This window comes from Babylonia areolata, chromosome 24 (genome assembly GCF_041734735.1).
Source record: "Babylonia areolata isolate BAREFJ2019XMU chromosome 24, ASM4173473v1, whole genome shotgun sequence".
In the NCBI taxonomy this organism is placed as follows: Eukaryota; Metazoa; Mollusca; class Gastropoda; order Neogastropoda; family Buccinidae; genus Babylonia; species Babylonia areolata.
The window spans coordinates 13,781,925-13,809,629 of NC_134899.1; the positions used below are offsets into that span (position 1 = coordinate 13,781,925).

The 27,705-nt window shown below is 41.4% G+C and overlaps 1 protein-coding gene across 3 annotated transcripts; it reads right to left on the reverse strand.

The window, feature by feature from the left end:
- Window positions 1–6,757: 6,757 nt before the first annotated feature.
- On the reverse strand, window positions 6,758–26,510 carry LOC143299238 (transmembrane protein 272-like). 3 transcript variants are annotated; one of them, XM_076612446.1, is made up of 7 exons: window positions 26,437–26,510; window positions 21,063–21,089; window positions 14,625–14,730; window positions 14,148–14,258; window positions 13,667–13,726; window positions 12,293–12,499; window positions 6,758–10,205 (listed from the first exon to the last, which is right to left on the reverse strand). In XM_076612446.1, the coding sequence occupies exons 1-7, from the start codon at window positions 26,458–26,460 to the stop codon at window positions 10,012–10,014; spliced, it is 729 nt and encodes a 242-aa protein (XP_076468561.1). In that variant the 5' UTR covers window positions 26,461–26,510; the 3' UTR covers window positions 6,758–10,011. The 3 variants fall into 3 exon arrangements, with proteins under 3 accessions (XP_076468561.1, XP_076468563.1, XP_076468562.1); XM_076612448.1 differs by lacking the exon at window positions 21,063–21,089 and having other exon boundaries at window positions 26,437–26,504; XM_076612447.1 differs by lacking the exons at window positions 21,063–21,089; window positions 26,437–26,510 and adding an exon at window positions 15,996–16,799.
- Between the last annotated feature and the right edge of the window lie 1,195 nt (window positions 26,511–27,705).

The following is a 27,705-nucleotide window of genomic DNA, read 5'->3' on the forward strand; positions in this document are numbered from 1 at the left end:
CGTTTGGAATACGTTTCTTTTAAACAAACTAGAAGAGTTATTTTTTCTTCTTCCAAGGTAAATTGTGACTAACTGATTAGTCAGGATGGTCGTTCTACAGAAAAAAAAAAAAATCCGAAAACTGTGTGTGTGAGCCGTGCCCTGCCGTGCCATACGTGCATGTTAATCATAGTGGAATTATGATGATTATTACAGTGTTTATTACGGTCATACGCACTGAGCTATAAGTAGCTATTTATAGCTCAGTGGACTTCCCGAACAACACACTCCACACGTGGGAAGTGGAAGAGGACCCCACTGACTTCACTGGGGGTCCTTTATCAGTGGTGTCACTGACCATGAAACTAAATGATATGTAATTAAGCATTCAACATACATGTACACACACACACACACACACACACACACACACACACACACACACACACACACACACACACGTGGGTGAGCTGGAATCTGTGTTTCTCGCGCAGCGTATTTAATTAATATCTCTTTTGTCGGATCAGTAAACGAACTGCAAGTATTATATACTGGCAGAATCGTCGCAATTCCATCTTTAAATCTATTCCAGTTGTGTTTGCCTACGTTAAACTGATTTAACGCAGTTTGTATTTTCCGCGATGAGTTAGTTTCAGTAGCTCAAGGAGGCGTCACTGCGTTCGGACAAATCCATATACGCTACACCACATCTGCCAAGCAGATGCCTGACCGGCAGCGTAGCCCAACGCGCTTAGTCAGGCCTTGAGAAAAAAAAACTGATCAGTTCAGGTGACTTAAGATTATAAATTCATCGGAAATAATCAATACTTCATTTTATACTCATTAGAAAGCAGGTGTTGAGCTTTTTCTTTTGTGACCTATCCGACGTAAATCGGTTCAGGAATCATTTAGAAATCTATCACTGAACACCTTGAAAAACACAATTCTAATCAGATTTTGCCTGATTGGGGACGATTCGCTTCACAGGCCATGCTAACCTCAGTGCAGTTCGCTTTACTTGCATAAATTGACGGAATGGGTGATATCTAGTCACCGTGTATGGCCAGTCATCAACCAGAGCCGCTTTCTCTCTCTCTTGCTGTGTCGCAAGCAGTGTGTTTTGTGTGTGTTCCCACAACGGCTGCCATGGTGTCATCGTCATATCGCTTGCACGTTTTCCTCTTCTCCTCATCCTTGTTTTATCTCTTCTTCTTCTCTTTATCTTCTCATAACTATTGTGAATAAAACAGTACTGAGAAAAAAAAAAAAACATTTGTTACTGGCCTCTATATGTTCCTGGCCTGCGCGAGGATTCTTTTCTATCCTTTTATCCTTTAAATCATTCAGTTAGTTCTTTTGTACCGTCCCCCCTTATAATAAAACCACTCGGGTACACGGCTACACACACACACACACACACATATATATATATATATATAATATATATATATATATATGTATATATATATATATATATATATTATATATATATATATATGTGTGTGTGTGTGTAAATTATATTAGTATATATTTATAATCATATAGTATGCGCGCCACGTGTCCAGCCCAGCTCAATATATATATATGTGTGTGTGTGTGTGTGTGTGTGTCTGCGTTTGTGTGTATGTGTGTCAGTGTAGAGTGTGCGTGCGTGCGTGCGCGCGCGTGTGTGTATGTCTGTCAGGCAATGTGTATCTGTGTGTCTTCCGGCGTGTCTGTGTGTGCCCGTGCAGTGTGTCAGTGATGTGTGTGTATGTTTAATCATTATCAGTAGTGCCCCCGCCGATCTCAACGGCCGCTGAAAATTCATGACTTACTGTAATCGTAATTTACTCAGTTTTATTTCAGTTATCGACACTTTAATCTAATGTCAGCACGCCCGAGTCATTGTCGAACAGCGAATTTCAGTCTGTGTCTTGGAAAAAGGACAATAAATCAGCGGCCCTGAGGCCAAACACTGAGCAACAACATCAACACGGCTGAACTACTGAGTATTACTCAGTGCTACTACTACCGCCGTGCTCAGTGTTGTTGCTGCTGCTGCTAATGGCCAGTGATAACAACAATAGCCTGAGTATAATGATACTGATGAGTGATACTTGAGCTATTTAACTGACGATTCGCAGGGCATGAACAAGATTAAGATTCACCAGCCGCTGTGGCGAAGTGGTTAGCGTTGCGGACGGACTAACGGCTGGGAGGACGCGGGTTCGAATCCCAGCGGACTCGGAGGTGGGTTTTTTCGGCCCGTGGCCGGCTCCTACAGACCGTCCAGCTCGGAGTGTGCTATGGGCTTAAATGGGGAGACTGGGACCACACAGTCAAGTGTCATCCACTTCAGACAGGTGCGTCTCTTATCCGGGTGTGTTGCTCTGATTACCTGACCAACCTTGGCACTGCAAGTGTCTGTTTTTTCGGATCTAGTTGACGCTGGGATATCATTATGAAAGGAAGTGTAGTATACAGCCTTGTCACGAAGTTCCAAACCAAAATGGACCTCCCGCATAGCAACATCGTCATCATCATCGTCATCTTCCTTCTTCGATCATCATTACCAATATAAACAAAAATGCCCCAAAGTCTCAGTGTGGCCTTTCATGCCCTGCTGTCATGGTCATCCGGCTCAGTTTCGATACCCGTCCACTTCCGTGCTTGGGGTGAGTTCTGTCAATGTCTTCAGTCGGTGTCGCCGGCAGATTCTTCATGGTGTCTCCACCGGGTCTGGGAGCGACGCTCACTCAGTCTGGCTCCGCGACTAAGCCATTATTGTCGTCAGTAGGGGGCTTAGTGGGGGGTGTCCTAAGTACGTTAAATCAGAACAGACCGCACCACCGAACACCACCGAAGTGACTCAGCAGCAGTGCAGGGTCTCCTCTGGTGTGTGGCCTCCTGGCGACCTAACATCGACGGTTCACTGCGGACTGCCGACGCTGGGAGTGTGACAGACGAACCCGGGTGTGGCTGTGTTTGGGGACTCGGAATGAGCGGCGTGGGAGTAATGGTGATGAAACGGTACAGATGACGGGGAAGCAGGGGAAAAAAATCAATCTTTAAAAAAAAAAAAAAATTAATTTATTTTTTAAAGCTATTAAAGAAAAACAAAAATGTTTTCCAAGGACACCCGCGTACCACACACAAGCCCACCCACTAGCACGCACATGCACCGGAAGAGGTAGTGTCACGCTACGGCTGACAGAATGACAGACAGACGGACGAACGATGACAAAAACTCAACAATGAATCTGTCAGCCCTCCGCACCAGTCGGAACAACCAGATCCCACTTACATTTATTCAAAAAAACAAAACAAAAATAATATTTGGTATTTTCGAACACGAAATTCAATAACAAAATACTGACACAACTACCCCTCTCACGCGATTACACACACAAAAAATATAGTCTGCTGTGCTCAGCCTCTGCCGCCGCAGTCCAGAATACCCAGCGGTCAGGAATGGATGGGATAAGGGAGATAGTAAGTTGGGGGACAGCACTTAACACAGCGACCAAGTTCTTCCAGCCGACGCTGTTGTCGTCGTCGCTGTTATCGTCGACGCGGTTGCGCCGCTGCCGCAGAACACTGCCAGGCCCGCACCATGCAGACCTCCCTCCAGCCCACAGCCACAACCAGCAGGAGTGAAACCGTCCAAACGGGCACAATGGAAGAAAAAAGCCTAAGAATGGCAAAGTGTCAGTTCTGATTCTGAAAGATGCTAGTCACACCCAACCAATCATCCCGCCCATCCAACCTGCCGTTACAATAATGTATTTACTTCTGACTCGATTTAATTTAATTGATCCCCAAATAATAAACATTATTAATATTTCTTCATGAACACAACCACAATGATGATAGGAACACATATGTTCACGGCATCTCTTAATAACATAAAATAATATGAACAGCTACAGCAAATTCAAACAAACATGCATTCACAGCCTCTGTCATTCCCTCCACCACCATTCCTGCAAGTCCAAACGACCAGCCGACCAAGGAAACATCACATACCCTCACCTCAGACAGGTTATGGGAAAAACCTGGAACTGGTGTTCCAGCCGTTGTAACGCCCGCTGACAAATGACGACAACCTGCTGCTTCACCACAGCAGAAGACATGGGAAGATCAACCCCCAAAACCCCTGGTCGAAATGACTCTCACAGCAGTTGACAGTGGAGTGCCAGAGTGATACAGGAACAAATCAAAAACAACAAATCAAAAACCAAAACACAACTCACTGACGCGAGTTGGTTCGCACGTGGGATTCGGGCCTAACACGTTGCCAGCCAATCTGGCGGCTTACAGAAATATGTCAGCTAAGGGGAGTCTCACATTCTGGATATGTCGACGCGTGACAGGTAGCAACCTATCAAAAAACAACAAAAAACAGACTGGAAAAACAAAACAACACACACACACACACACACACACACACACACACACACACAAAACACGGCATTTAAGTCGACGGGCGCAATAGCCGAATGGTTACTGATAGCGTTGGACTGAGGGTCCCGGGTTCGAATCTCGGTGACGGCACCAAGTGGGTAAAGGGTAGAGATTTTTCCGATCTCCCAGGTCAACATAATTATGTGCAGACCTGCTAGTGTCTGAACCCCCTTCGTGTGTATACACACGCAGAAGATCAAATACGCACGTTACAGATCCTCAGTGTAACCCATGTCAGCGTTCGGTGGGTTATGGAAACACTGAAGAATATACCCGGCATGCACACCCCCGAAAACGGAATATGGCTGCCTTCATGGAGGGGTAGATAAACAAACAAACAAACAAACAAAAACACGGTCATACGTGTAAAATGTTACATGTTTGTCTGAGCGTGTATGTGTGCGTGCCTGAAATCTGATTGAATGACACAGGAAACGAATCTTGGCCGTGAGCGGCCACTGAGTGGCAGCCGTCAGTCGGCTCTACCCAGGTAGGCAGCCTGTTGTGCTAATGACCCCGTGTTTGCAAAGCGCTTAGAGCTTGGTGTCTGACCGAGGATAGGCGCTGTATAAGCCGGTATCCATATCAATCAATCAAAATTTGGTGTCCGGTTAGTGACAAAGAATTGACCAACTTAAATGATCGTCAGTGTGTTCTGTCAGGTTAAGAGTGTGTGTGTGCGTGTGCGTGCGTGTGTGTGTGTCTGTGCGTGTGTGTGTGCGTGTGTGTGCGTGCGCGTGTGTACGTGTGTGTGTGCGAGCGCAAGCTTAACATTCACCCCATCCCCTATACCCCCTTCAATCTTTTTAAATGCAATACGGTTCCGAGTTAGTACCAAACATGCTGCCAAAGCCAGTCTCTACACTGAAAGAGACCAGTATCACAGTTACATAATGACTGCCTCAGTGCAGTGGGAACGGACACAGTGATGTTGTCTGATACATGTCCTGTGTGTCCAATCTTTATTTGAGACACGTATCTCAAAAGACAAGACTCAGTAAAAAAAAAAAAAAAAAAAAAAATCACTTCAAGTGGACTGCGGAAGAGTTGAAAGAAGAGCAGAAAAAGTAATAACAGAATGTAACGAAAGGTCGAGGTGCAAAAATCAGTATAAATAACAACATCTGCGAGCAGGACACGATTCAGTGCGCAGTCCATGCCCAGCCATGACAGAGCGCGCGGCTATTCAACATATCAAAGTATCCAGACTATCAGTCAAATGTTTTTTTATTTTATTATGTTGTGTTATTGCTTTGAATGTTAGTTCTTAAGCTCTTAGCTTTATTAATAAACCTTTTTGAAGTCCTAATGTGCGCACAGACAATAGTTACAATAGTGCTGAACGGTATCTAAAGTTTCCACAATGAAGTTCCATTAGTATGTAATCTGTGCTTAACTCACTGATAACTGGTTTGAAAGTTTCCTCACCAACAGAGGTGACACTGTGGCAGAACTGGTGTTCACCAATAATAAATTTTCAAGGCTTTGTTTCAGTATGGTGATGTGTTCTTTGGAAAGACACTTTACTCCGATGTTCCTCCACCCAGGTGTGAATGGTTACCTGGTTTCAATTGGGGAAGGTTAAAAAAAACAGGAGAGGATTAGGCCCAGCCTTCCTATGCCGAGCCAAAGACACAGTATATATGAATTCACTGTTGTCCTGATGGCAAAAAAAGGTTATGGGATCCATAATTTATAAACAGATTTAACTAAAGACAGGTGAGTCCAGCATAACCCAGGACTTTGTTCTTGGACCAGTCCTGTTTGTGCTGTACATAACGACATGCCAACAGGACTGATGTTAACTGTCAGTGACACAGCATGCCAGAATATTGTCGTTACCACCAGAAGAACCTCCAAAAAGTCATCTACATTGCAGGAAGTTGCTCTTTTGAACCATCCTGGCACACACTTGGTTTCCTCACCACCAAAATGCAGGCCACAAAGACAAAATGGAGAAACTCTGTTCAACAAATAATATTCACACTTACTTCATTTAGAAACAAACTGGCTCTACCTACATAAGCCGATGTGTAAAAGATATTCTATTCATGGTTCTTGCAATGTGTACAAGCATGTGCACACAATGGTATGTGTGTGTGAAAAGAAATGAAGACTACTGTTGATCTTATTTCATAGTGTGACAGTCTTAGGTGGAACTCCAGGAAGAGGGCAGTAGGTGGTGCAGAAGGCTCAGACAATTTCAGCCTCACCTCTGCTTTTTCTGTACACGTGTCCTTTGGCCACACACACACACACACACACATACACACATCACACTGATCCTTTCTTCTTCACCACATACTATCATACATATGGCTTCACAAACCTCTTGTGGTTCACACATTTTTATTTTTTATTGCTTATCGGAAATAATCATAAATGTGGTCAGTAATTTGACAAATAAATGTTCTCCTAAAGCATAGCAAAGACAACTGTAAAGGAAACCACACAGTAAAAGATTACATAGATTTCCCTCTGGCGCCCAGAATCTGTACTGTAATATCTATGATGCAAAAAAAAGTAAGTGATTAAAGTTAATGATTGAACAGAAACCAGTGAAAAAAAAGCTGACATCCTTCAAAACACAAAACAAAAGAACAACAAAAAAGCTCTCTCTGGTGTGTTTATATTTCTTTAAGAATCTATTTTTCACAATTTTTTCTTTTTGAAAGACATCAATCACTAACACAGAAGACAAACATATGATATGGAAGACTTCATTTCAAAATGCAGTGCTCCTTCTTCATCCTTTTGTTTCTCTGCATTCCTGTTGTTCTCATTCTCTGTCTTCCTGTATCATGTAAGTGTCATCACTTTCAGGTGAAATACTGATGGTAACAAACCAGGAGTCTAAGACCATAACACATCAAACAGTTAACAAGCAATTGACGTTAGCGATGGGTGCAATAGCTGAGTGGTTAGAATACTGGACTTCTAATCCTTTGTTCGAATCCTGGCTGTCTGGCAGGTTAACGGTGCAATTTTTTTTTCTGATCTCCCAGGTCAACAAAGTTTATGTGCAGACCTTCTAAGCCTCTTTATTGCACCACCAGCAGCACATTAAATATAGACTTTAAAGATCGCATAATCCATGTCAGTGCTTGGTTGGTAATGAAAACATGAATATTCCCAGCATGCACACCTCCTAAAACAGAAAATGGATGCCTAAATAGTGAAGTAAAATGAGCCATCCATACATGTTATAGTCCACTCACAGATATGAGTGGATATGGGAGTTGCTAGCAGCCTGGTCCATGAATGGAAGGAAGAAGAGGAAGTGTTATTAGCTCCTAAAAGGCACACAACATCATCAAATTAGTGCTGACCCATGGATGTCATCAGCTTGCACACATGTTAATAAAAGATACAGAATAACAAATGAGAAGTTTATCTGTGTGTGTGTGTGTGTGTGTGTGTGTGTGTGTGTGTGTATTGTTTACAAGATGAGGCCTGAATAGTTTTTGTTCTCTCTCATGACATATATTTAAAGTTAAGGAACACTAACGAACTAAACAGTTCAGTAACCAGTGATTTTTAAATCAGTCCAGTAATAGAGATATTCCAAACAAAAACAGTGATTTTCTAAACAGTTCAGTAAACAGCGGTTTTTTTTTGTTCAAAAGTTAGTAACCCGTGGTTTTCAGAATATATCAATAACCATTCATCAGTTAAACAAATACACTTGCAGACAAATTAAAAAAAAAAAAAAAGATGGCACAGGATTAAGGTGACAGGTGCTCCACAGCAGAGCAGCCATAATTCAACACACACAGATCTGCTTGGCTGATGCACAAAACAATTTTCAGAACACTTTGTTAGAGCAATCTGTAATTTCCATAACAGTTCAGTCATCTGTCATATTCTGAGGTATCCAGTAAACATTCATTTTCAGAGCAGTTCAGTAAATAATCATTCATGTAGGAGTTTGGAAAACAGAATTTTCAGATCTGTAAACAGTTATGCTCATCAAAGTTCAGGAAACAGTCATGTTCAGAGAGGTTCAGTAAACACACATTTTCAGAGTTAATAAGTCATTTTTAGAACAGTTCTCAGGGCATCATCAGGTGACCTGTACTGAAATCCTATGTTGCCATGTCAGAATAGATCTAGATCAACTGATAATCATCAGTCTACATAGGACCTGGAGGGGTTGGAAAAGTAAAACTTTGTTTATCCTCCTCCTGAATCACCAAAGCTACAGGAAAGAAACAAAAAAGGCACAGCCTTCCACATTGTATGTGTGACTTGTCTTTAAGCTAGGGTCCTGAAACTTTACAATTTTTCTGCTACTTACATGTTATTAAAGTGTGCAAAGAGTGAAAGTGTTAACTGGGATGTTTTCAGTACTGTTCAATTAAATGACATTCATACTGATCTGCAAGCGATGATAGTATTGCTTATGGATAAATAGGCTGGAATATTGTTAAAATGTTTGCACACAAAGATACAGAAATAAAAACATATTTTCTGTGAGATGAATATGTCTTTTAAATTTCTTTTGTCATTGGTGTCACACTTTTATGCAATGCAAGTTAAGTAGGTATTGCTTCCTTTAACTTCTTACATGCTTGAATTAAAAAAAAATGTTGTGTTCTGTGTAAAAAGTTGCAAAACATTACAACATCCTTATCAAGTTATCTGTAATGATACAGATCGAGGATGGTGTCTAAACTGGAAACAAAACATTATCTATAAGATTTCTTGAAACCTGTCTTGTTGAAAGTACAGACAATTAAAGCTGAGCTGAAATGATTTGACAGGCCCAACATCAACTGCTGAAGGGTTTTCCAGCCAGGAATATACATCAAAACTGGCACAGACACATGTCAGGACAAAAACCAACAAAACATGTTCATGTTCAGATAGGAATCACAAGGCAACCTTCTGCAGCCCCACATACTGACCGTGAATAATGGGGATCAGGTTGGAATGTCGGGGCAATGCAACGGTCGCACAGTAACACAAAGGGTTAGAAAGTGATCATTACGACAACAAATGTACCCACACAACAGATCTGACAGCATTGTGTGGTGACATTTACAACAGAGTGATTATCACCCAGCTGACAGGTCAAGTGTGGTCCACAGCGCAAACAACAACAACAACATAGTAACAATGTACCATTTAAATTAACATGTATTCACATACAATACACAAAGAAACAATGCTTTACTTCCAACAAGGCATTTTACAAGGCATTTGAAGCTTCTCCTTCTGATCTTTTTTTTCAAATCTTTTCAATTTATCACAAAAGGGTCATCCAAGAAAAATATCAATATCCAGATGAAAGGTGATCATAAAGGAAACAAACCCAAACTCACACAACTTAAGTGAGCAGTGAAATGAAAAAGCTTGACTACCAAAACAACAGCATCCCCATACCACACCAGCCAGGAAAGAAAAACTCACCAGATAACAAAAGTGGGTATAAGAAAAAGAAAACAAAATCACCATGTTCCAAAAGTAGGTATCACATTTCTGGAGCCGTAACCTAAAATGCATATATATATAACCGAGTTAGGGCTTCCTCTGGGTGCCACAAACCCAAAGTGTCTGTACACAGATTGAACAGCAGCCACAGGTCTACTTGTCATCAGACCCCAGACATATGGCAAAGAGGCCGCAGAAACAGCAACAGCAGCAGCAACAGCCGATGATGATGTAGACAGCTGTGATCATCCAGAAAGCAAACCAGTACAGTGTGGGGTCACAGTAGTTGTCGGCAGTCACGTCAGTGTCATTGAACTCACCCTTGGTGCGATAGACCCACACGTTGCCTGCAAAATACAAACATAGTGTGACATACCCACATATTGCAAAATATACATATAGTGTGACAGACCCACACATTGCAAAACACCAACACAGTTTGACGGACTCACACATTGCAAAACACCAACATTGTCTGATGGACCCACACATTGCAAAACACTGTTAAAGTGTGACAGACCCACATACTGTAAAACACCAGCATAGTCTGATGGACTCACACATAGCAGAACACCAACATAGTGGGACAGACCCACACATTGCCTGCAAAACATTGATGTAGTGTGACAAACCCACACACTGCAAGACACCAACATGGTGCGACAGACCCACACATACCAAAACACCAACCAGATTGCTTAGAGAGTCCACAGGACTCCCACTCAGGTATTCTAGGGAGTCCTCATATGGTTCTAGCGAGTCCGATCAGTCACAGGTCAAGAAACCATTCTTTCATCCAAACACACCACACACTGCCTTTCAGTCAGTTCACACACACACACAATGAAAGAGAGACACACTCACACACACTCACCAGCTCTCTGTAAACTCAGAGAAAGACAGACACACATGCACACACACAAAGAGAAAGAGAGATACACATGCACACACACACAAGAGAGAGAGTGACATATATATATATATATATATATATATATATATACACACACACATATACACACACACCACACACACGCATATACAGACAAACACACTGTTGATCCTGTCACAAACGCATTCATTTTCCGTGAGTTGCGCGATGACCTGGTTGCGAATTTCACACAAGTTCTGCACTTCATTACATGTGCGTCTTCATTGGACTGCAGCCATTTTAATTCTTACTCCCATGAACGTTGACGAGTGCCACTTTTCCTTTTCCATATTCCATCCCCTTTTGAAGCTGGCTGATGGACGTCAGCTGATTCAGAATCAGCCGTTTTGTCTTCTTTGCATTTTGGAGTGTCAAACGACAATAGAGGAGGCATTCTGATTTCAAACTGTATCACAGAATGCTTGAGAAGCCTCGTTGTGAGTGCACCAGAAATGGGCAACAGTTTTCTGTAAAGGGAGATAAGACGAAAGTAATGAACTTTACAGCAGTCACTGATCTTGTGAAGATAAGATGCCAACTGAAAACTAGTGAAATGAGAAGAAGCGAGCGCTGTCGTTTGACCGTGACCATTCACATTTTGATTGACGCCGATATCATAGTGCGTCCCACAGACTCCCTAGCTGAAACTGTAATGCGCCCTCTCTCATTTTAGAGAGTCAGGAAAGCATGTATGTGCGTTAACAGAAACCCTGCCAACATAGTGTGATAGACCCACATACTGCAAAACATCAACATAGTGTGATAGCCCTACACATTGCAAAACATCAACAAAGTGTGATAGACCCAAACATTGCAAAACATCAACACAGTGTGACAGACCCACACATTGCAAAACACTGACATGGTGTGGCAGAGCCACATATTGCCTGCAAAACACCAACATAGTGTGACAGACCAACCCAGACTGCGATATAAAGATATAACTGACAGTACACAGATGGTGATATACTGAGATAGTTAACGCTACAAAGATGGTGATATATACAGAGATGGCCAACGCTACACAGACGGTGATAAAAAACAGCTGGCTGACACTACAAACAAGGTGAAACACAGAGACAGCCAACATAATACAGACAACACCCTCTTAGTGAAACGTGAGGATGAAAAATGCAACCTGCCAGGGCAAAGATATCAGGGCAAGACAAGCAGGAGATGGGAGTGCCACAACAACTACCAGGAACAGAGATAACAACTATTTCTGTTTCCTGAGGAGTGCCACTACAACTACCAGGAACAGAGATAACAACTATTTCTGTTTCCTGAGGAGTGCCACTACAACTACCAGGAACAGAGATAACAACTATTTCTGTTTCCTGGGTCTACTGTCATCAGCTGGGTTAGCTACTGCACCCCCCCCACCCGGCCCACTCTTCTCTACACCCCACCCCTACACTCCCCCTCCAACCTCCCCCCACACCCCTGCACACACCCAACCCCATGTCCAAACAAACAAACAAAAAAAAGCAGAGCAAAGAGTACCAGCAATGAACCAGGCGAACACGAAACAGTCAATGAAAGACTCCAGGGGGTGGACCTTCCTCTTGTTCTCATCGTCCTCGTCTTCCTTCTTCTGGCAGCAGCGCCGCACGATAGTGATGGAGTTGCGTATCACGCCAAACACTCCCCCCACCACCAGGTAGATGGGGATGTAGCGCTCTGCTGGGCAGTCGTGCAGGTACTTGGCTCCTGCACACAACACACACAGAGCACAATGATCACTGCTCTGCTGGCCAGTCATGGAGCACACCACACACACACAGCACAATTATCAATGCTCTGTTGTGCAGTTGTACAGGTACTTGGCTCCTGCACCCCACACGCACAGAGCACAACAATCAGTGCTCTGCTGGGCAGTCATGGAGCACACCACACACACACTACACACACAGAGCATGCTGCAGTCACTCTCACTGCCAGGAAAGCCATGGTGGAAGAGGAACTGCATTGCATTCCCTTTTTCACCATCTGTTCCCCAAAAACACAACAGGCTCCTGTTCTTTCCTTTTCTTCTTCTTCGTTCGTGGGCTACAACTCCCACGTTCACTCGTATGTACAAAAGTGGGCTTTTACTTGTATTAACATTTTTACCTGAATTACCATTTTTACCCCACCATGTAGGCAACCATACTCCGTTTTCGGGGGTCTTTCCTTTACAAGAGACAATGAGCTACACAATACAGTATACCAATCCTCGCTCATCTGCTCTTCAAAATGCTCGGAACACACTTGAAAGGCCTGCAGTCTTGTGATGTTTAGGGCTGCTGCAGAAAATGATTGGCAAAGTGGCTTGTGGTATCTTTGGTTTAATTCCCAGCGGTGCCAGAGTTAAGATGGGAGATGTTCCCAGGTCAGTATGTGTGCAGAAATGTCTGTGCCCAGTGTGTACACACGTCATACAGATCCCCAAGTCCACATCTGCATGTTGTGAAAGGACAACGAATTGACCTCTCATATGCAGCAGAAATGTTTGTTTTTCTGCAGCAGAGACAACACTAAACTTATTTAAATAGTTTAATTATCTCCCTTCGACTCCTTGTCTATCAGGGCCCCAAGCTGTAGGAAGTCTGGCACTGTCTGGCAGTAATTAGTGGAACCCTAAAAGCATTCTTTGTTCATCTTCCCACCTTTTAAAGCATTGAGATATCTGCCTATATTTTTCTATACCAATCTCACTTGGCTTTAGTGGTGAAATTTGTTTTCCAACTGGTTTAGGTCAGTATGAGTGTATGTCAGTATATTCATGCGTGCACGTGTGTGTTGTGTGTGTGTGTGTGTGTGTGTGTGTGTGTGTGTGTGTGTGTGTGCATGCATGCGAGCGTGTGTGTGTGAGAAGCAGCACGCATGGAAGCTCACCCATGGTGATCATGGCAATGGGTATGGCCAGCATGACGCCCAGAAACACCGTGAAGCCAACTGGAAGAAACCAGACACACAGTCCGTCACACATACAGCCTCAGTTTAATCAGGCAAGTTCTTCCTCCTCTCCCTCTATATCCCATGAAAACAGCAAATAGACATGCAGCCTCCAAGTCAGTAAAAAAGACCTTAAAATAAAGACAGTCTCACAAACACTATCAAATCAACTGCAAATCTGAATCAAATAACTATACACATAAGACCAAATCCAACCTCACATGTAATTATCACCTTTCACACACATAACATCTAACCAACCAAACACATAAGATGAAATTGAAAACATAACTTTTAATCAACCAGACATATCATATGTAACAAAGTAACCACACAATGTACATCAATTTAACAACACAACAGCATCAAACTAGTTGTCAAAATGACACCCAATTCATATAAAGTGTACATCATTACTCACTGGTTCCGAACAAGAGCAGGACAATTTTCTTGATAAAGTCAAGGTTGCCAGAAGATTCTGCTTTGATGGCCCTGGCTCGTCCGTACAGAGACTCATAGGATGGGGGTGGGGCTGTGGACAGACATAAAACAACAGTCGTCTGGTGTTAATCAGCATTCTTCATTTTCACAGTTTTCTGTCAGGTGACTTCTACCACTGCAGTTCAGGCAGATAAAAAACAACAACATTTCTTCATACTGAATTTTTATTATAATTTTTTGGGGGACAGCCTCAGCTGCACGCAGTCCATGGAGTAAATCTTTGTTATTTTTCCTTCACATCTAAAAACAAAATAAAACAAGGCTTTACTGTGTACTACACTACTGTGCACATCTTGTCGTCTCCCTCCCTCCCTCCATCCTCACTGCCCAACTCTCCCCCCCACCTCCCTTCCCCCAACCTCCCACCATCAACCTGCTCCATGCAGACAAGACTCACCATCACGTTCCACATCCTGATAGGAGGGCAGCTGAGGCTGGGTGGATGGGGTGGGGGTTGTGGAGGAATAGGCTGGCGGCGGGTCATCCGCCGTATCCCGGGTGCTCTGTCAACAGTCAGTCAGCTGAACTACACACCTGTGTTACAGGTACTGTGTCAAACATCAGCTGGGTTACACACTGTGTTGTGGGTACTGTGTAAAGTCAACTTGGTTACACACCTGTGTTCTGGGTATTGTGGCAAGTCAACTTGGTTAAATACAACTGAGTTCTGGGTACACTATCAAGTCAACTTGTGTCAAACTTCAGCTGGGTTACACACCTGTGTTGTGGGTACTGTGTCAAGTCAACTTGGTTACACAACTGTGTTGTGGGTACTGTGGCCAGTCAACTTGGTTACACACCTGTGTTGTGGGTACTGTGGCCAGTCAACTTGGTTACACACCTGTGTTGTGGGTACTGTGTCAAGTCAACTTTGTTACACACCTGTGTTGTGGGTACTGTGTCAAGTCAACTTTGTTACACACCTGTGTTGTGGGTACTGTGGCCAGTCAACTTGGTTACACACCTGTGTTGTGGGTACTGTGTCAAGTCAACTTTGTTACACACCTGTGTTGTGGGTACTGTGTCAAGTCAACTTTGTTACACACCTGTGTTGTGGGTACTGTGGCCAGTCAACTTGGTTAAATTAAATACAACTGTGTTGAGGGTACTGTGTAAAGTTGACTACACACCTGTGTTCTGGGTACTCCATCAAGTCAACTTGTGTCAAGTCAACTTGGTTATACACCTGTGTTGTGGATACTGTGTCAAGTCAACTTGGTTATACACCTGTGTTCTGGGTACTCCATCTAGTCAACTTGGCTACACATCTGTGTTTTGATGGTACTGTTGTCATGTCAACTTAGTCACCTGTGTTCTGGGTACTCCATCAAGTCAACTTGGCTACAAATCTGTGTTTTGATGATAGATACTATGTCACAATCAACTGAGTTACCTGTGTTGTAGGTACTCTGTGAAGTCAACTTGGTTACACATCTGTGTCATGGGTACTGTCTCAAGTCAACTTAGTCACACATGTGTCGTGGGTACTGTGTCAGTTTGGTCACACACCTGTGCTCTGGGTACTGTGTCAACAGTCAATGTAGCTACATACCTATGTCCTGGGCATTCTGTCAACAGTTAGTCAACAAAGCTACAAATATGTGTCCTGGGTACTCTGTCAACAGCCAAATTAGCTACACATGTATCCTGGGTACTCTGTCAACAGGCAAATTAGCTACCCACCTGTGTTGTGGGTACTTTGTCACAGTCAGCTAAGCTACGCACAAATCCTGGGTACTCTGCCAACACAGTCAACTCAGCTACCCACCTGTGTTGTGCGTGTTCTGCTTATAGTCAACATAGCTACACGCCTGTCTTGCTTGCTCTGTCAACAACCAACTCTCAAAAGACGTCAGCAAGCATGAAAGTTTGTAGACACTGAAATGTACATACAGAGTAAACCCTGGAAAAAGTTCAAGACCTAAAAATAAAACAGTTTACTATATATTTGCTGATTTCGTTTTCAATGTTCTGATCTATTCTGTATTCATTTCTTTCTCAGGAAGCCATTTTCTTGCCAAGCCCAGTGAATAGTGTGCTCATGTTCATGCCTTTTCGTGTGCCAAGTAGACTGCCACGCTTTTCACTTTTTATCCTTTGCAACAATGTTGAACCATGGGCCTGAAAAAAACCACACCATTTTTTAAAGTTTGTTGACAGGATATTTTCACAGCTGATGAATGGTTCCAGCTCCACTACTTGAATAAACATAAAATACTGGAGTATACATTTTATATCCCTGTTAAAAATAAAAAATTATAAAAAAAAAACAAAAAAAAAACTGTTCCTTTTTTAATTGCATAATCAGACAAAGCGAGAAAAGTGTGTGGATAAAAATGCTTAACACTTGAACTGCAAGAAGACAGAGATAGTACTCTGGAGTGCCACAAGAAAGAGAGAGAGAGAGACAGAGAGACAAGAGACAGAGAGAGAAAGGAGAGAAGGGGGAGAGGGTCAGGGAGGGAAAGACAGACAAAGAGATAGAAACAGACACAAGAAGACTGGTATGCAGTGGGTGAGAGAGACAGCTACAACATATTAAAAACCCATAAAAGAACTCTTTTGAGAGAGAGAGAGAGAGAGAGAGAGAGAGAGAGAGAGAGAAAAGAGACAGACAGACAGACAGACGGATGGACAGACAGACAGACAGAGTAAGAGACAGAGAGAGAGAGAGAGAGAGAGAGAGAGAAAGGAGAGAAGGGGGAGAGGGTCAGGGAGGGAAAGACAGACAAAGAGATAGAAACAGACACAAGAAGACAGGTAAGCAGTGGGTGAGAGAGACAGCTACAACATATTAAAAACCCATAAAAGAACTCTTTTGAGAGAGAGAGAGAGAGAGAGAGAGAGAGACAGACTGACAGACAGACAGACGGATGGACAGACAGACAGACGGATGGACAGACAAACAGACAGACATAGTAAGAGACAGAGAGAGAAAGAGAGAGAGAGAAAGGAGAGAAGGGGGAGAGGGTCAGGGAGGGAAAGACAGACAAAGAGATAGAAACAGACACAAGAAGACAGGTATGCAGTGGGTGAGAGAGACAGCTACAACATATTAAAAACCCATAAAAGAACTCTTTTGAGAGAGAGAGAGAGAGAGAGAGAGAGACAGACTGACAGACAGACAGACGGATGGACAGACAGACAGACGGATGGACAGACAAACAGACAGACATAGTAAGAGACAGAGAGAGAAAGAGAGAGAGAGAAAGGAGAGAAGGGGGAGAGGGTCAGGGAGGGAAAGACAGACAAAGAGATAGAAACAGACACAAGAAGACAGGTATGCAGTGGGTGAGAGAGACAGCTACAACATATTAAAAACCCATAAAAGAACTCTTTTGAGAGAGAGAGAGAGAGAGAGAGAGAGAGAGAGAGAGAGAGAGAGAGAGAAAAGAGACAGACAGACAGACAGACGGATGGACAGACAGAGTAAGAGACACAGAGAGAGAGAGAGAGAGAGAGAGAGAGAGAGAGAGAGAGAGAGAGAGAGAGAGAGAGAGAGAGAGAGAGAAAGTTGAGAGACAGAGCGAGAGAAAGAGAGAGAGAGAGAAAGTGACAGACAGACACAGACAGTAAGGCACACATCTTTAAAGGAAATCGGATATTTACACCATGTCATAATCTAATAAAGTTGAAAAACAAAACCAGATCTAAAAATGTATATACAGTAATTAAGAGAAAAAAGATGTTTATCTCACAGGCCCCCCAAGGCTCAATGTAAGAAGAGAGAGAGAGAGAGAGAGAGAGAGTGCTGACATCTAGAGAGAGAGAGAGCTGACATCTAGAGAGAGAGAGAGGTTGAGGGGAGTAGACAGAAACAGAAACATAGTGGGAGAGGCGGTGTCTTATTTCGGTCACAGTAGCAGTATAAACAACATCTGCATTATCACTCATGATGGTATTAATAAGTTGCACATATGTGTACAATTTTCAATTTAAAAAAAATCCTTTTAATTAAAGGGACTGCTGGGGGGGGATGGGAGGGTGGAGTGGAAGGATGTGGGAAGCGATAGGGGTGGTGAAAGGGCGAGAGAGGAGTGTCCGGGGATAGACAGGGTAGGGAGGAAGAGCTAAAACTGTGCAGTAAAAGCAAATAAATGACATGATCTTGTGAACCACACTCACAGCTGAACTCTGACAGAAGCAAAGCAAGCCCAAACCCTAACTATTGAGTTAAGAATCGAAGGCAATGCCCAAACACAACACAACACAGTTCCCTTCACATACACATGCCTGCACCCACACACACACACACACACACAAAGCCTATCCAGGTGATCCACATTTACTGCAGACCATAAAAGAAAATTACAAATGGAGAGCAGAAGTAGCCATGTGTTCCATTCTGCATCAGAACTTACATGAGATACAAAATTACATTGTCACACACACACACACACACACACACACACACACACACACACACACACACACAGCTGCCAAGCAGAAACAGTAAATTACAAACTTAATTAGTTGTTTGTTTTTTAAATAAATAAAAATGATGACAGGAACAAACTCAGACAGTCCTAAAGTGGATGAAAACAGCTGCAGTCGAAGCACAGAATACAGAAAGCATCACTCCACGCCACAGAGCATCACAAATCACAACACTGCCAAATGTTTAATTAATAACATTATCGAACATCACAGTAACTACACTGACATTAACTACACAGCCAAACATCACATGAACTTCTCTCCTATTAACTTGACTGCCATTAACTACACTGCCAAATGAAACATCAACTGCACTGTCACTACAGTACATTACCAAACATTACATCAACTACACTGCCAAACATCACATTTTACTGCTAAACATCACATTAATTATACTGCCAGTTTTTTTCAGTTTTCAGTAGCTCAAGGAGGCGTCACTGCATTCGGACAAAACCATATACGCTACACCACATCTGCCAAGCAGATGCCTGACCAGCAGCCTAACCCAACGCGCTTAGTCAGGCCTTGAGAAAAAAAACCCCAAAAAACAAACAAACAAAAAACACCCCCCCCCCCCCCCCCCCCCCCCCCAAAAAAAAAACCCAAAAAAAACCGGGGGAATAAATAATAGATAAGCTGACATAAATAAATAAATAAATAAATAAATAATAATTATAATATAGAAAAAGGTAGTAGTAATAATAATAATAATACTAATAAAATGATAATAATAAAAAAATAAATAAATATTTATTTATTTATACTGCCAAACAACACATACTGTCAATACACTGCCAGACATCACAAAATCACATCAACTACACAGCGAGACATCACATTAACTACCTTCACTACCAAACATCACAACAAATACACTGCCAAACATCACATGAACTACACTACCAAACATCTCATCAAAAACATAAACATCACATTAACTACACTACCAAACAAGATTAAGTTCACTTTTTACAGTGCCAAACATCACGTTAACTACACTACCAAACATCACGTTAACTACACTGCCAAACATCACATCAACTACACTGTCATTAATTACACTGGCAAACAACACATTAACACTACTAATACTATACATCAAATTAAACCAACTGCACTGTCATTGACCACACGGCAAAGAACACATTGACAACACTGCTAAACACCACATTTACTCCATGGTCACTAACAGTAATGATAACATATGGTACAGTAACTGAGTAAGGCTAAGTGCTCTTGAAGCACAAAATCAATTAAATCTTTATTTAATTTATTTATCTACTGATCTATCTTATTAAACTTCTTGCTTAACAACAACAGATCACCTGTACTAAATGTCACATGTAAGATTCTTCTTCAGTCATTGACACATGACAACAAATTCGTGATCTTCAGAACCGAATCATCTGTTTCTGTTGTTTGAAAGCGCTTCCACTTTCAAGATAAAAAAAAATCAACTCTTGTGTAGCAAACGCTTTACATGAATGTAGTCAGTTTGCTAAAGGAGAGAGAGAGAGAGAGAAACAGAGACAGAGACAGATAGACAGAGAGAGAGAGAGTGAGAGAGACAGACAGACAGACAGACAAAGAGGAAGGCCTTGGCAGGGTTTCGGGATGAAGAAAGAATGAACTAGAGAGAGACAGACAGACAGACAGACAGACAGGAAGATCTTGGCGGCAGCCAGGCACTCAGTCGATCTGAAATAAACATGTCTTCACTTCACTGCGTCATGCATGAACACACACACCCTGACACCGTATGACACTCCCAGAGAAAGAGAGTATCATAACGAAAAGGAAACAAGTGAAAGAAAGGAAAAGAGACATACATCCTGTGCAGGTGACAAAAATAGAATGCAGTGATGTTGCAATATGTGATCCCTGTCATGTCATTTGGTCAGTGATATTTCTATGATGTGGATGTTATCAGTTACCCCATATGGCATATGACACTGTGGTTCATTGCACACTCAAACACACAACTGCACCAGTCACACACACACACACACACACAATGTAACACAGTCACACATTGCAGCACAATCACACATCCAAACATTCCATCACAATCACACACACACACACTGAAGCACAATTACACACTGCCGCACAGTCGCACACACAAGGGAAAAGCAAACTGAATGGAATGAAAAGGCAAATAAAATATGGTGACACCGCATGAGACAAGACTACCCAGACAGTACATAATTAATCTACATATATACCATATGGAAATACAGTCTTGCAGAGGAAATTTACTATTCAGAAGCACTGGGGTGCAAAGGTGATGGGAATAAGTGAAAACAAAGAAAATGAAACTTGTGCAGTGTGAAGCTGCCAGAATAAAACAAGGCAGGTCAGCATATGAAGGTTTGATTGGCACAGCTGTACATACATTTTCTATGGAAGAGGTCATGCCAAGCTGCACAAACATACAGTGCTGGACTTAGAAATGTGTGCAGAAAAAGACGACACATTGCTGTGTGCCAAGTCTGTCCATCCGTCGGTGAACAACTGAACTGTTGTTTGAAACTGGAGGACAACTTGTTAAACACCTGTGGACAACTTGCATTGTTGTTTGACATTGGTGGACTGCTTGTGTTGTTATCTAACACTAGTGGACAGCTTGTATTATTTAAGACTGGAGGACAACTTGTTTAAGACTGGAGGACAACTTGTTTAACGCTGGAAGGCAACTTGTTTAATACCGGTGGACAACTTGTACTTGTTGTAAAGCACTGGTGGACAACCTGTACTTAACATTGGTTTAACAATGATGGTACAACTTGTATTGTTGTTTAACATTAATGGACATGTTGTTTAACACTGGTGGACAACTTTCCCTTGACATTGGTGGACTACTTGTTCTTTAATACTGGTTGTTAACTTGTATTTAACATTGGAAGAGAAATTGTTGAACATATGTGGACAAGTTCGTGTTTAACACTGGTGGACAAGCTGCTGTTAAACATTTGTGGACATCTTGTATTTAACATAGGTGGACAACTTGTTGTTTAACCCTTTGAGCCCTGACCACCCTTTGCCGCGCTCCCTCACTGTGTTTTGTGCATGCGCTTTGGATAAAAAAGATCGATTTCTACCATGAAGCGTGCAGAGTCTCAACCTGACACACCTCCTTTGATCAACTGATTCTGCATGCTCAAATTCATTTTCAACATCACTATCTGTAGCAAATCATCCAATTCGAATTCCACCTCACTATCAGAGTAATCATTGTCATACTCTACTTCCAATAAATCATCAAGCACATCAATTACTTGCTGCATTGTGTACAGTTGTTTTCTCGCACGTTTTGTCCCTGATTTCTGCCCTGAAGGGCCAGGTTGAGATTCTGCACGCTTCAAGTGTTTACACACTGCTCAACCGGTGGCCGGGCCTTATGTCATTTTTCTCTGCCACCAGTAAAGCAGTGGTCAGGGCTCAAAGGGTTTAATACCAATTATTTGCAAATTTTGGCTCAGGAGCTCAGGCAGAAGGGTAAAAATTGCTCAGGGACTCAGGGCTCAAGGGGTTAACATTGGTGGACAACTTGAACAGTTGTTTTACATTGATGGACAATTGTACTTAACATGGGTGGACAACTTGAACTGTTGTTTAACATAAGTGAACAACTGTACTTAACATGGGGGGACAACTTGAATTATTGTTTAATACTGGTGGACAATTGCACTTACTTACCATGGGTGGACAACTTGCTGTTTAACATTGGTGGACAACTTGAACTAAACATGGGTGGATAACTTGCTGTTTAACATTGGTGGAAAACTTCTATTTAACATGGGGGACAACTTGCTTAATATTGGTGGGCAACTTGTTGTTTAACATTGGGGGGCAACTTATACTTAACATGGGTGGGCCACTTGTTGTTTAACATTGGTAGACAACTTCTATTTAACACACGGGACAAATAGCATCACACTGGTGAACAACTTGTGCTGTTAACATTAGAGGACAATTTGTAGTTGTACTCCAACTTGTACTGTTATTCACCATTGATGGACAACTTATACTTCTGTGTGGCATTAGACAACTTGTATTTTTGTTTAACATTGGTAGACAACTTGTACCTAACAATCTGGGTGGACAACATGTTATAATTACATTGGTGGACAACTTGTATTGTTGTTAAACACTGATGGACTACTTGTCGAACATTGGCAGACACGCTGTAGTGTACTTGAAAACATTGGCTGGCAAATATGTTATTCTTTAGTTTAATCTGTTCAGTGCCAGATAATGTTGTAAAAGGGAATTTTGAGGATTCAGGATCAATCTTTTTGTTTAATTCTAGTACAAAAACTATAGGAGATACAGAAAGTACATGTTTCTGAGAGGGAAAGTGAATGTGGATTCTGAATCTGTGGGTTTTTGTTTGGTTGGTTGTTTTTTTGGAGGGGGTGGGGGGGATGGGGGGGGGAGGAGGAGAGGGGGGGAGGAGGAGAGGGCGGGAGGAGGAGAGGGGGGGGGAGGGGTTTCAACATTCGTGGACAACTTGTACTGTTCTTCAACACTGCCAGACAACAAGTACTGTTCTTCAACACTGGTGGACAACTTGTACTGTTCTTCAACACTGCCAGACAACTAGTACTGTTCATCAACACTGGTGGACAACTTGTACTGTTCATTAACAGCAGTGGACAACTAGTACAGTAGTAGTTGCATTGTTTGTCAGCACACACACACACACACACACACACACACACACACACATCCACAATGAGAATACATCAGGTCTAATTCAGTAATTGCCAACAGCAGCCTTATCGCCTGGGGTTAGTACAGATGATATTTATGTGTTACATGCATGCAGACAGAAGCAGATGTCACATACCTGAACACAGTTAATGAGTTTTGAACAATGCCTTTCAAATTCAAGTAAAAACCCCATTCTGTTCTCTCACTTGGACTTCCCTATCTACCTTTCTCATTATCCCCACTACTTCTCTTGATTCTCTGGTGCCCAGTTCCACAGACAAAACTCATTTCTCTTTCAGCTGAATCTGGGACCACTATGGATGCTAAATTTGCATCCTTTTACAGATATATATATATACTTGTATCTATGCAAACACACAGACACACACACATATGCAAGAACACACAATCACATGCAAAAATGAAGAACACCCACCCACAACCCTCTCACCTCCATGTTTGGTCAAAGCATGCAGCCATGAGAATACCAGCAAGCACACATCTACTTACATTGTGCAAGTGCATGTGTGTGCATTTATATATGCACGCGCATGTATGCATGTGTGTGCGCGCGTGCACACGTGCGCATGTGTGTGTGTGTGTGTGGTTAATTATGTGCAAATAAGATCAAATTCAACTTCAAGAATGCAATCAGTGCATACATCACACACACACACACACACACACACACACACACACACATATATATATATATATATATATATATATATATATATATATATATATATATATGCATGTGTGTGTGTGTTTGTATGCTAACAAACAATGCAACTACTAGTTGTCCACTGCTGTCAATGAGCAAAAGAAGTAAGTTAGTTCTGTTGTTATATTTTCTGTAAGTATAATATGTGGTTTAAACACAAATGACCTGCGCACAGTTAGTCAAGTATTTTGGATTTATAAATGAATGACTAACATAGCTAGCATTAACACTATGGTTTCCTCAGCAAATATTTTACATGATTCCACAAAGTCAAGGTTACTTATAAAAGTAGTATAATGTATATAATACTGGTCCTTGAATACTCCCTTATGGCATTCTGCTACGAACCTTAACCTCTGATGAATTAAAATGTCTCCAAATCTTCTTTTGGAATAATTAATATCTTATCCTTTTGTGAGTATTTCTGACAGTTTCATGCACTTTATTTCTTCAAAAGTATTTCATGTGACATACTGTTAAAATCTGTATGTAAATCGAAAGTAATTTTATAATTTCAATAACAATTGTATTGTATTGTATTATATTGTATTGTATTGTATTGTGTTATATTGTAATTACTCTTTTTGTTATAACAGTGTGTGAAATTCAGGCTGCTCTCCCAAGGGAGAAAATGCCGCAACAGTAAGAGTGCAGCCCTTTTCCTTTTATACTTTTTCTGTCTGCAAATGCATGTTTTCAGGACTATCAAAGTGGACAACCCTTTAGCTGCCATGAGCTGTTTTACATGCGCTAAGTACATGCTGCACATGGGACCTCACTTTATTGTCTTATCCAAACTTTTAGTGTCCAGACCACCACTCAAGGTCTGATGGAGGGGGAGGAAATACTGGTGAGCATGGGATGAAACCAGTCTGCTCCAATTCTCTTGCTTCCTAGGCGGACACGTTATCTCTAGGTCAACAATCCACTTAATAAGAACAAGAATAATGACACTAAAAACAACATATCTAACTGATAAAGCGCCTTTCCATGCTTAACTATGCTGTAAGTATAAAGACTGATGTGTAAAACATACACTTAAACATGAAAGTGACATGCATAATCCTGCACAGACATCCAAACACTCAAGCCATTTCAACACTGTACAAACACATATACAAAAACTTTAACAACAACATCAAAAAACATCACACACAACATTCATTATATTATATAGTATAAATCACACATAACACTAACTAAATAATGCATTTATTATATCTCATATTAATGTTTGAAAATACTTCACTATCAATGATGTTTTACTATTTTTAACAATTTTGTGGTAGCATGTCCAAGTTTAGTTTACAGAAATCTGTACATTTTGTGTTTCTTTTATCGACTTTTGTCATTCATTTAGTCATCCATAAAGGCTTTAGACTCTTAAAGAATTAGCTTTAACTGAAACCTCTGGAATGCATGTTTCCATGCCTACTGTAACAAGACAAACCTTTAACATTATTGCACCCATTATTTCCACATCCAGTATGAAAATAAAGATGTCATGGTACCATTATTCAAATCATTAGTAAGACTAATACTGGAATATGGTACTGTGGTATGGTCCCCTTACCTTAGAAAGCATACTGACTTGATTGAAAATGTACAAAGAAGATTTACCAAACAAATTAATAGGGATAGGTAGTATGTCCTATGAAGAGAGACTAACTAGTCTGAAACTCCCAAGCCTGGAATATCACAGGTTAAGGGGTGATATGATTGAGACATATAAGATTCTACATGGACATTGTAATAAGAGCACTATACTCTATAGTCTATAAAATATCTTTTCACTCTAATTGTCTAAAGGACAGTAATCATACCATGGGACACCAGCTAACTAATGAAGACATTCACCAAATCAAACCTTTTTTCACACTTTTTTTTTTTTTTTTTACTAACAGGGTTGTTAACTTCTGGAATAATCTGCCCAGTAACATTGTCACTGCAGGAACACTTAAAAGTTTTAAGAATTTATTAGATAAACACTGGGAGGATTAAATTATGGATTCCAAGTTAATTCCTCCATAGGAAGCTAGCCATAACATTAGTAACTGCGCATTCTTATATACAGTTTAAAAAAGGAATAAATAATAAGTCCTAACTGATCAGGCAAAAGCATGATAAAGCCTAAAAGACGTGACACTTGATATGATACGAAGTCGTCCATGGCAGATTCAATTTTGCTGTCTACTAATGGCACACAACAGTTACACGTGCCAAATATGAAATGCTGTTGATCACATAGAACGTGATTCGGCTAATGTACGATTATGGTACAAAAATGAAGTTCTAAAGAAGTGGTTAACCAAACAATGCTGCCACTTACTTCGTAGTATTTCGCTTCTGCCATTGTGTCTTGTCGGCTGTAAACAAACAAGGGAGATTAATCTGGTCACTCTGGCAACTTAACCGGAACCCCGAATGACCCCAAAGGAAAATTGCACGCCAATATTTCAAAGAAATATATATCGTATCATCGTTGCTACTTTGTTTTTTGTTAGGGTGATGTCCAGTTTTAGCATCCCACACTCTTGGAGCCCTCCAAACGGCAGTTTTCGTGTTTATTGCAGTTGTTGACATGAAGTAATGATGATGACATTTGGGTACTTAAAATGCTCCTGCATCTGGTCAGAGAGCAAACTCTAAGCGCTTTAGAAACACGATTATCTTTTGCATGACAGGCTGTTTTCCTGGGTAGAGTCGACTGACAACTGCCATTGGGCCTCATATCTTTCGTTTCATGTCGTGACACAGACGTACAACTACACGCACACACACACACACACTGGCACACACACACACTCTCTCTCTCTCTCTCTCTCTCTCTGAGTCCCTCAGTATGATGCATTTCACGGGCTATCGATTACATCTCAAAACTAGAGAGAAATCGACAACAGGCTGATAGTCTTTAATCGTGAATTCAGAATTGAACTACAGTTTTTCGCCCCTCTTATTTTTTCCTGAAATATATCATGTCATATCATATCAATATGAAGGCCTGTAAAGTCTTTTGCCCGCTTGAAATGGGAGGAAGTGAAAGCACCCATAAATGTATAGAGAGATTTTTAAAATCTAATAGTGTGCAATGCTTGTCAAAGAATATTAGTTTTGTGCTTCAATCAGTCTGAAAGTAAGTGTCAACACGATTTTTAAAAGTATTCACTGTTCCTCAAGAGACAACATCTTGTGGCAAATTATTCCAAACATTTGTTAGTCTGTTAGTAACAAAAAATAAAGTCCAAATCTGGAAGTTTTAACAAAAACTTTTAACAGTTTGTAGGAATGTCCTCTTGTAACATATTGTTGTCGTTTAATGTGAACAATATATCTCTCAGTCTTCTTTGAAAATCTTTCATATCATGTTTTCCTGATTGTTATTCGGGTCAGTGCAAAAAAGTAAGATCTTTGGTCGCCTGGGCCCACTGAAATATGCAGTATCATAAGTATGGTATGCAACCGTGTTTGGAAATAGTTGTTATGAAAACAAACATGGTATGTAGAGTTTCGGGAAATACTGAGTTGTTATGGAAAAACGACGACAACAACAACAACAACCCCCCCTCCTCCCCCCCCCCCCCCCCCCCCCCCCCCAAAA

Coding starts and splice junctions, on each gene's coding strand:
- LOC143299238 (XM_076612446.1), bottom strand. CDS start 26,460: ATGGCAGAAGCGAAATACTACGAA. Junction 14,259..14,624: donor TCAGGATGTGGAACGTGATG/GTGAGTCTTGTC, acceptor GTCTGTCCACAG/CCCCACCCCCATCCTATGAG. Junction 12,500..13,666: donor CATTGCCATGATCACCATGG/GTGAGCTTCCAT, acceptor TGTTGTGTGCAG/GAGCCAAGTACCTGCACGAC.